Genomic DNA, 11,325 nt, shown 5'->3' on the forward strand with positions numbered 1-11,325 from the left:
ATATAAAAAGAAAAAAAAGCTGATAACGAAATTAAATAAGAGAATTTAGAAAATGTATTTTACATAAACCAACATGGTAGAAGTATCATATAAGTATCATCAATGTCTTAAAGTATTCTTTAGAATCGTCCCCTGCACAATGTCCTCAAATTAACCAACCATTCCATGGAATTAATTTCAATATCGATTCGAAAACAAGAATCCTGTTTACAACTACTTTTGTAAAGTGAGAGAATAAACAACCAATAGTTCAAAACAACACTGGTTGAACTCCAAGTCCTATAATGGATATAATTAATTATCTTCCAAGAGTGAGAAAAAGAGAATCATTACGTAAAAGAGAGAAAAGAATTACGGAAACAGGTGTGTTTCGTGTTGAATTAATTGTATAAAAGAGATTCTAAGATTAGTATGAAGAAACCAAGACGAAGAAGCTCTGCCCCGGCATGTTTTATGCAGTTGATCTTCAAGTAGTTGTTAGTAAAATTCTAAGATTAGTATGAAGAAACCAAGACGAAGAAGCTCTGCCCCGGCATGTTTTATGCAGTTGATCTTCAAGTAGTTGTTAGTAAAGTCAAAGATTTAGAAAGCGAATAATCAGTCGGTACTAAACTATGCTAATGACAAATCGTTGCTAATTTCATTGACATCTAGTATTGATAATTCTGAGAATACTAACAAGCAGAGGTTGTCTTGTATGACACTAGAGTGAAGAGTGTTTTATGTTGAGACTTTGATATTGTTTTTACAACCACATCGAGTGTATGAAAATATGTTCTGAAAAATGTGTCCGTTGCAAAAATCGTCTTCATTAGACGTTGTATTAGTTGCGTTCTAAAAAATCTCCAGTGTTAAATTAATTGTATTGTCTTGGAGAGTTGTAACGTGAGCACGTAATTACAGTTGCTGTGTTTATTCTTTGACATACAGTAATTTGCTACTTTAAACTAAGACAAGATAATTTGATGTTTAATTATGCTTCCACAAAACTCAGCTGGTTTCTGTTCAGGTTGAAGTAATTCCAGAAGATAATTTTTCTTTGACAGTCAGACTAATTACGCCTGTGTTGGTTTGCTTTGTGTTTCAGAGTGGAGCAGACGGCAGGAATGTCCGGCAAGTGTGATGGTTGACACGGCGGTCACATCAAGATGCCATCCTCACTCATTGGCTGTCCGTCTATAGACGATCCATCCAGTCCCCCTACCCCACCTCAGAATAGAAAGAAAAGGAAGAGGAAAAGAGAAGACGACGAAGACAGTATGAGTCCAGAAGAAGAAACATCCGCCTCCCCGCCTGCAGGACTTATTGCAGGAAGAGAGGAAGAAGAGAGACGTGTCTCATCCCCACCTTCAGGAAGCAAATTCCTTCATGATCACTCACCACTTCATCATGAATCAACGACTGTGTTAGAAACTGAAGTCAATGCAAGCAGTAAAGAAGAGAAGCCTACTTCAAGGACGGAGGATTCCTGGGGCACAAGTGATGTAGAGAAATTCGACGGTAAAATTGTTTACAATACTGACGGATCTGCTTACATCATTGAAGACAGTGAGTTGAGTGAAGATGATGCAGACTTGCCTCGAATCATAGGAGATGGTTGCATTGTGGATGGACGAGGTGTCAATTTACCCTCTCAGTACCAAGTCCTAGGTATGTCCTTTATTACTTTCCTTTAGTCCTTTAATATTTTCTATTGTTTTTGAGTCTTTCTTATTGCTCAGATCATGTCGGGCTTCAAGTTCCCTTTCCTTTTCTGCTCTTCCAACTAGCTCCTCCATATTTTCCTCAAATGTATGTCTTTCGCTGTTGACGAAAGTTAGATAAGAGTTTTAGGTGACGCATTGAAAATAATCGGCACTTTATACTGTTTAGAATGTGACCAAAGCCTGTTGTTTTCGATTTTGTGTACTTGATTTTTTAATCACAAAACTTGGAATTTAAAGATAAAAAAGCAAAAATTAATTGTCTCCTTTTCTCGCTATTGGCAGTGAGTTCATTATACCAAGTCTTTCCTCAAATCGCAAACGCTTTCTACGTTCAAAGGAATGCCTCTCTTTACAATGCGCTGTATAATTCTTCTACGTCTTCGGTTCGGTAGGTGTTTCAAATCGTTCACCTTGTTCTATCAATATTTCATTAAATTGTGTCATCATTTCCTCAATTATTTTAGTCAATTTTATTTATGCAGTTATGTGCCATTTTATTAATTAATGGGTTGTCAATTTCTTAATTTCTCATATTATAGTGGTAGTTAATTCTTTTATTTTTCGCATAATTCTTTCAATATCAGCAGTTTTTTCTTTCTACGTCTTCTTCGTTTTCAAACAAAGCCGTTCAAGATAAGAAGAGTGTTTCTGAAGTTCCTATAATGCATAGTTACAGGGTTTATTCTGTGCGTGATAATAAGACTGGTGAGAATCAAGACAAATCCGAAGAAGAGAAGAAAGGAAAAGACTGCTCTTCTGTTCCTGTGAAACCTATTCTCATGTGTTTCATATGTAAACTGTCGTTTGGCTATGCCAAGTCATTTGTGGCACACGCAATGGGTGATCACAATGTTACTTTACAAGACAATGAGAAAGATATTTTAGCTTTAAAAAATATGTCTGCCATTATACAGTGTGTTGGTAAAGAGAAAGAACCGTTGGTCTCATTTCTTGAACCAGTCGGTGCAACTGCTGCCCCATCAGCAGATCGGTCTGCAAACCGAATTTCTCCTAGTGCTCATAATGCTTGGTCTCATTTCTTGAACCAGTCGGTGCAACTGCTGCCCCGTCAGCAGATCGGTCTGCAAACCGAATTTCTCCTAGTGCTCATAATGTTCCTAAGGATAGTGACGGTATTGGTTCCTCAGATTGCGGAGAAGATGCTTCCTGTACGCCAGAAAGTTTAGTGATACATGGACGACAGTCTTCTTCTCCATCCAACACCGCCGCCACTGTTCAAAATTTTCATGTTCCTGAGACTTCGGTCTCCCTACCTCAAAACGGTAGTTCTAGTAATAGTTCTAGTAATTATATGAATAGTAATAGTATTAGAAATAGTAATAATAATATGTCAAGTATCAACTGTGTTATGGATCTTACAAGGAAGAGTCCCATCTCTAATTCTGGAAACAATGGTAGAAATAGCTTGTCGCCGGGCGCCAGCCCCAATACAAGTCCTATGATGACACCGAACCCTCTCCAATACCCACAACACCCACCGAATTTCTTAACCGGCACAACAATAGGTGTATGTCCGGATCATATGGGTGGCAGACCAAGCGGTGTGGAATGTGCAAAGTGTGAAATGATCTTGAATTCATCTCGCATGGCCACAGCAGGTCCTCTAGCTGGCATGCACTCCAGGAATTCTTGCAAAACTTTGAAATGTCCCAAGTGTAACTGGCATTACAAATATCAAGAAACTCTGGAAATTCATATGAAAGAAAAACATCCTGAAACTGAAACCTCATGTATGTTTTGTATAGCAGGACAACCTCATCCCAGACTGGCGAGAGGTGAAACCTATACATGTGGCTACAAACCATATCGCTGTGAAGTGTGCAACTATTCTACAACAACGAAAGGCAATCTAAGTATACACATGCAGTCTGATAAGCATTTGAACAATATGCAAGAACTGCAAAATGGTGGCGTTCCTAATAATGAGATTACTCATCAGACTCCTCCCCCACCATCTCACAAACCTGGTATGTCTAGTCCTGTATCTACGAGCTCTCATCAACATCATAGTCCTATCAATACTCAGACGCAGAAGCCGAAACCCACCTTCCGATGTGACGTTTGTAATTATGAAACAAATGTTGCTCGAAACCTGAGGATTCACATGACAAGTGAAAAGCATACTCACAACATTATGGTTCTACAACAGAACGTCAAACATATGCAAACGATCAGTGCCATGCAACAATCACACCAACAGCAACTTAACCTAGAGCAACTGCTACATTTTCATTCTGGATTACAAATGCCGAATGATAAACCTCCTCAGCATGCCGAAGCAGCACTAGCAGACATGGCTTACAATCAAGCCTTGCTCATTCAAATGATGACTGGAGGGCAACTTCCTCCTCATATTCCTCCTGAGCTTGCACCTCACATGGACATGGGACTTAATCCAGAGACCATGGAACCTCCACCAGAACCCGCCGATCCTAATCCAGACCATCTGTTCCAGTGCTGCGTATGCTCTGTATTCCAGACAGACTCACTTGAACAACTCTCCCATCACATCTCTCAAGACAGAACGAAAATCCGCGAGCAGGAAATCCTCAGTGTCGTGGCCGGAAACTACATTTGCAATCTTTGTACATACAAAACCAATCTGAAAGCCAACTTCATGTTGCATTGCAAGACCGACAAACACTTGCAGAAACTGCAACACGTGAACCATGTCAAGGAAGGAGGCATTCGCAACGAATGGAAACTGAAGTACGTCCGAAACGGAGGCGCAGGGGCGGCTAATGTCTGTGATCAATAACTAATTATCCCGACGTCATTCATTATTTACTTGAAAAAAACATACTTGAATATGTGCTTATCTATGTATTTATATACTCTGAAGTACGTGTCCGCGCCTGGTGGTGTGCAGGTCCGGTGCCATGCCTGTGACTACTATACGAACAGTGCACACAAGCTACAGCTCCATGTGGCTGCACAACGACATGAAGCTAGCACACTACTGTTCCGCCATCTCCGTGATATTGCTAACGAGTCGGACTATCCTCACAAAATGTACCACTGTGTTCTGTGTGACTTCTCTACCAAAGCTAAGCTATCGCTGCTTCAACATGTGAGAACGGTGAAACATTTGCAGATGGAACAGATTCATCAACTCCAGAAGAGATCAGAGGGGAAGGATCTACAGACGGACATTAATGAGGTCTTCCAGATTATCAACGGAACTGATGGGGACTCCGAGAATGAACAAGGTAAGAATTTCAAACAACATTTACTACAGTCTACAGTCCTTTAAATTCGCATTATAAATTTAAGTACTTTTATTTTCAATGGTATGTAGCTCACTTCTTTTTAATAGGCACTGCAAGTTTCATTTGTGCAGGAAAAATGGTAACAAAGGCTCAATTCGGTAGCTCCCGTCCATTCTGCCTCAGATTTTAGGTAACTTGTCTTCCATTTGACTGACAACTCCTGCGACCATTAATTTAATTACTATTTTCAAAAAATTGCAGAACACCTACCCCTCTTTTTTTGTTTTAGTTTCTGGTATTTTTTAGTTTTTTTACAGTTCCCCTTTTTTGAGTAGCTCGCGCATCCCTTCTTTTTTATGTTTTTCAAAAAGTCCTCCCCCTTTCGCAAGAGAATTTAATTACCCAATTCAGCTCGGTACTGTTCTTCGGGCAATTTCCTTCTTGCTTCCTATATAGTTGATTAAATTATTAAATAACAGAATATTTTCTCTACGTGTTGTGACGAGGAAGACAAGTAGGCTAGTGATATCCATTTTCTCCTAACAATCATAAAAATTGTTAATTGTGGAAACCAAATTGATCTATTCTTCGCCATAACTCTGGCGTTCACATTTCTCTGGAGTATTTCATGCAATATGCTAATTATAGGTAGTATACTAGTCACTTATATTTTGTGTGTTCTCATTTGGAGTTTCTGCAATGTTATTATCGCTGATGAATTTCTCTTCACTGATCTCATTAGTGTTACTTCACTTACATTTTGTGTGTTCTCATTTGGAGTTTCTGCAATGTTATTATCGCTGATGAATTTCTCTTCACTGATCTCATTAGTGTTACGCTGCAATGTATGTATTGTATGTACTTTCGATGTGGTAAGATGGACTCCTTCTGTTGCTCGGTCTTGCTGACTATTCGTACTGAATGGAACATTATTATTCCTTGGAAAAAGCTTGTAATTGTGAGAAGTTTTATTTAACCTTTTGTCAAATGTGTCCCTTAATGCATCCGGGGCATTTGCACTAAAAATTTCCTTTTTTACGTACCATGGCCTAGAGGTCAAATTCCCTTGATATTTATAAAGTCCTTTAGACAGTATCACTTTCGTGATTGGTAACCACATTAAACGGTTCCTAACAGCCATCCAGAATTTCTCTTCACTGATCTCATTAGTGTTACTAATCGTATAGTTGTTAATTAGAATATTCGTGATAGGTCGTCGTTTATCGTCACTATTCGTTCTAGTCGATTGGTCACTTGACTGTTGTGCGTTTCCTAACCGCCCTGTACTTGGTACTCCCATTACTAAACAAGACTAATTGACTAGTACTTCCTTTAACAATATTTATGTTAATTAGAATATTCGTGATAGGTCGTCGTTTATCGTCACTATTCGTTCTAGTCGATTGGTCACTTGACTGCTGTGCGTTTCCTAACCGCCCTGTACTTGGTACTCCCATTACTAAACAAGACTAATTGACTAGTACTTCCTTTAACAATATTTATAGGAGACATAGGATTGACAGGGTGGTCCTCAAGTCGTGTTAACATTCGGTAAAATTCGAGAATTGCTGTTTTTAGTTCAGATATCTTCGAACAATCGAGGACGCGTTTCGCTCTTATTGGAACTCATTAGCTAGACATATCTCTCAGGTGCTGGCTAACCAGCTGAAAGATGTATTATTTCATGCGTCACAATCACAATATTGATTTTAACGCTTCAGGAAATGTTAAAGTGTTACATACCTACTCGAAATAAATAGATATAGCTGATAGTAAAGGGTAGTTTTTCTTGCAAATATCCAGGAATATTTCTCACAAGTCCCTTTAGGCAACCGTATTCTTGTCAATGTTTGTTATTCTTCCTCTATTTCGGTACCTATGGAAGTTTTCCACTCAAAAAGAACAGTGGCGATGAATTCCACCTTTTTTCGCTGAAATTTACTGATTCGAATTATCCCATGTAAAAAAACCATCGAAGCCTAATAGAAACAAGTTACAAAGACATGCCCAAAACAAAACTGACTTTGTAGATGCTAGACAAACAAGTTCCAACTGCGAATATGTTTTATTCTTTCATTCTGAAGAAGTGTGAAAAAAAAGTTCTTACACAATGTTGATTTTAACGCTTCAGGAAATGTTAAAGTGTTACATACTCGAAATAAATAGATATAGCTGATAGTAAAGGGTAGTTTTTCTTGCAAATATCCAGGAATATTTCTCACAAGTCCCTTTAGGCAAATTTTTGTTTACGAATAAGCCATCCATCATGTTTGAATTGAAGTCTCTCAGTAAATCTCTATAAACAATCTGAAACACACGGTATATTTGATTTGAAGTAGAAAGGGTTCTAGAGCCATGAGTACTTCATGTTCATGTACTTGTATGGAACATACTTCTTTCAAGTTAGCATCGACCCCGCCCAGATTAGTCAGGTTTTAGTCCTAGTGAGTTGAGTGAAGATGATGCAGACTTGCCTCGAATCATAGGAGATGGTTGCATTGTGGATGGACGGGGTGTTAATTTACCCTCTCAGTACCAAGTCTTTCCTCAAATCGCAAACGCTTTCTACGTTCAAAGGAATGCCTCTCTTTACAATGCGCTGTATACTTGAATTTATTTATTGAGCTGGTTAATATATTTCATCAATAAGCTGAATTAATACAATTCTGGTTAACAACTTAATAATTATCATCAATAAATTGAGCTGGTTAACAAATAAGCTGAGGAAAAGCTAGAAAAGGATTTAGATTTTAGCTGACACATTGAATGTGCTGACATGTTCGATTCGAAGTATTTTCTTTGCCTAGAAAAGTTTTATTATGTGATTGGAAGTTCAAGTTCCATTAGTCTAGGGAATATTGGTAGTGTGACATTAAATAGGAATGATAAAAAGATACCTAAATATGGTGTTCAGAAAACCATATATGACATCAATTAGTGGAAAACCATATCCCACTATTACCAGAAAAAGAATAAAATCATCTAACATGACAGTATTCTTCTTGTCGGCAAAAAACCTGATAAATTGAGTCCAACACTTGATCTGCATCCTGATGATGTAATTTCTGAACTAGAGATTGATTTATAATCAATTTTTAGACTTTCTACAGAAATTGTAAATGGAAAATGGAAAAAAATAGCAAACGAGTTATTATCTTTGACTAAATGGTAGAAAAATAGGTGGAAAGAAAGCACAAGTTGGAATCAATAAGTTTGAAAAGAACATAATAGAAACGATTAAAAAAGTTCTACGTCGAAACGCTTAGACTTTCTACAGAAATTGTAAATGGAAAAAAAATAGCAAACGAGTTATTATCTTTGACTAAATGGTAGGAAAATAGGTGGAAAGAAAGCACAAGTTGGAATCAATAAGTTTGAAAAGAACATAATAGAAACGATTAAAAAAGTTCTACGTCGAAACGGAATCAATTTTTAGACTTTTTACAGAAATTGAAAATGGAAAAAAATAGCAAACGAGTTATTATCTTTGACTAAATGGTAGGAAAATGGGTGGAAAGAAAGCACAAGTTGGAATCAATAAGTTTGAAAAGAACATAATAGAAACGATTAAAAAAGTTCTACGTCGAAACGATGGCACGAAAGTTATAAATGTAGATCTAGAAAAAAATAATTAAAAAACAAATAGGAAAGACACGACAAGAAGTTTTTTGTCGGTCAGGGCCTGACTTGGGAACTATTTGTACACTTTGTAGTCAATAGGGGAAAATGAAAATAGATCGCTTTTTTTGTTTTACAATAAGAAAAAGCGATCTGTTTTCATTTTCCCCTATTGATTTTAATTTGTTTTACCAAGTGTTGTGTATACCCTTGAAAGTTCTAACTTTTTAAAAAAAAGCGACCCAGTGCACATTTTTCACCAATTTTGGGACATAGCACACCTTAACAATTTGAGAATCCCATTTATTAGAAGTTGTATTTGATTAGATGGTTCCAGAATATCGTTACAAAAATTATACATACCTACCTACTTTGATATATCCTTTCAAAAATCCCCATCTACCTACTTATTTTAGTTTTTTCTCCCAATAATCGCAGTCTACAAACATGACTATCTATAGTCTATACAGTCCAATAGATTTTTAGCCTTTGGGACTATTTCTTCTTCCCTTGGGCCAGTTCTGGCATCACGCCTGGCTCGGAAACACAAGTTCTTTTCCACCCAATCCACCATTGATGCATATCCAATATAATTCCAGTGCACATTTTTCACCAATTTTGAAGAAGTTGTATTTGATTAGATGGTTCCAGAATATCGTTACGAAAATTATACATACCTAGGTACTTTGATAATTATATCCTTTCAAAAAGCCCCATCTACCTACTTATTTTATTTTTTTCTCCCAATAATTGCAGTCTACAAACATGACTATCTATACAGTCCAATAGATTTTCAGCCTTTGGGACTATTTCTTCTTCCCTTGGGCCAGTTCTGGCATCACGCCTGGCTCGGAAACACAAGTTCTTTTCCACCCAATCCACCATATTTTAAATGGAATCGTTAATTATAGGATATCAAGCGACTTATTGGTTCACTTTGTACGTCACGGAAAGAGAACTTTTCCTCTAATGAAATCCATACCCATTTTTCCGAAACGGTGGCGGAGGGGCGGCTAATGTCTCTGATCAATAACTAATTATCCCGACGTCATTCATTATTTACTTGAAAAAAACATACTTGAATATGTGCCTATCTATGTATTTATATACTTATCTATGTACTTGAGTGTACGGGGACTTTAATTATAGGTAATTAGTGGAAATCCCACTACCACCATTTCTTAGCCTAGGCTCCACTAACTCCACCATGTATTTAACAATACACGATATGGTTCTTTTGGACGGTAATTAAATTCCGAGGAGAAAATAACAGAGTCGCCCTTTTTTATTGGAAAAAAGAAAATGTCTGACAGTGTTTTTTTTTTTCCTGGAATTTTTTTGTGAAACATATTGGGGCTTTAATTATTATCTAGGTTTGCTTTTGGGCTTTTGGACTAAGAAACACCGACACCCCCTCTAATGGGTTGCTGCTATGTATGTACTTTGTACTTTCGATGTGGTAAGATGGACTCCTACTCCTACTGTTGTTCGGTCTTGCTGACAATTCGTACTGAATGGAACATTACTATTCCTTGGAAAAAGCTTGTAATTGTGAGAAGTTTTATTTAACCTTTTGTCAAATGTGTCCCTTAATGCATCTGGGGCATTTGCAGTAAAAAATTCCTTTTTTACGTACCATGGCCTAGAGCTCAAATTCCCTTGATATTTATAAAGTCCTTTAGACAGTATCACTTTCGTGATTGGTAACCACATTAAACGGTTCCTAACAGCCATCCAGATGTGATAAAATATGTTCCAGTTTAGATATACCAGTATTACCTATACATATAATAATAATAATTTTCCCCCAACTAGAAACTATACTTACCTATCTCAACTTTGAATAGCGTATATTTCCTGGACCTTGTTCCTTGTGTTTTTCCATCGTCAATATTTTTATACCGAGCTTTCACAATCCGGCCCGAAGGACCACTTGACCTAGGCACTTTTCATTTCTCTTCTTCCATCCTGTATGATTGTATGTCTGATATTGATCCTATGTATGGAATATGATGGATCTGTTTTTGTGTTTGATTGAAATCTTCACATGATTCTTCTCTTGATTGGGACAGAAATTATCGCGCGTAGAAGAAAAAATCCCCGAGTTTTCTTTTTAACAAAGTCTTGTTCAAGTTTTATACGTATAAGGATATTAATTTTTTTACAATTGATACCTATACCTATGTAGACAAAAATGTGATAAAATATGTTCCAGTTTAGATATACCAGTATTACCTATAGGTACATATAATAATAATTTTCCCCCAACTAGAAACTATACTTACCTATCTCAACTTTGAATAGCGTATATTTCCTGGACCTTGTTCCTTGTGTTTTAAGTATTTCTTAGGACATTTAATCTATCCATACAGTTTGTTGAGTTGATTTTCATTTAGTCAACATAATGGTCACTCTCCGAGATATAATTTCTGTAACACCTTTACAAACCAATTGGAAATATTATACCTACGCTTTACCAATACAATATGGGTATGGGTATCTCATCCATGGTGTTCACAATATCTAAAAGCCATAAAAACACATTAAAAGGATAAGGAAAGAAAAAAAGTAAAATAATCATAATAAAAGAGGAAAAACACAATGCAAGTCTAAATGAGAACGACTTTATATTGAATGAAGTGTTATGACCCCAGAGGTAGTGCTAGTCCTCCAGTCTCCAGCCTGGTAACAGTTCTAATGCTTAATGATTTACTCCGTAGATCATTCATTCAGATAGGGAATGTGTTCTTTTGCTAGATCACTTGATGTTA

The 11,325-nt window shown here is 36.9% G+C and overlaps 1 protein-coding gene across 1 annotated transcript in view; it reads left to right on the forward strand.

The window, feature by feature from the left end:
• Window positions 1-1,089: 1,089 nt before the first annotated feature.
• The window catches only part of LOC103514056 (zinc finger homeobox protein 4), a 17,618-nt gene continuing 7,382 nt past the window's right edge, over window positions 1,090-11,325 (forward strand). Inside the window, exons 1-5 of the mRNA XM_026827109.1 lie at window positions 1,090-1,636; window positions 1,999-2,088; window positions 2,314-2,736; window positions 2,811-4,436; window positions 4,569-4,936. Of these exons, the coding sequence (XP_026682910.1) occupies window positions 1,149-1,636; window positions 1,999-2,088; window positions 2,314-2,736; window positions 2,811-4,436; window positions 4,569-4,936 (2,995 nt within the window). The 5' untranslated portion in view covers window positions 1,090-1,148. The remainder of the gene's footprint in view (window positions 1,637-1,998; window positions 2,089-2,313; window positions 2,737-2,810; window positions 4,437-4,568; window positions 4,937-11,325) is intronic.

The sequence above is a fragment of the Diaphorina citri genome, unplaced genomic scaffold (assembly GCF_000475195.1).
Source record: "Diaphorina citri unplaced genomic scaffold, Diaci psyllid genome assembly version 1.1 scaffold1074, whole genome shotgun sequence".
Lineage (NCBI taxonomy): Eukaryota > Metazoa > Arthropoda > Insecta > Hemiptera > Psyllidae > Diaphorina > Diaphorina citri.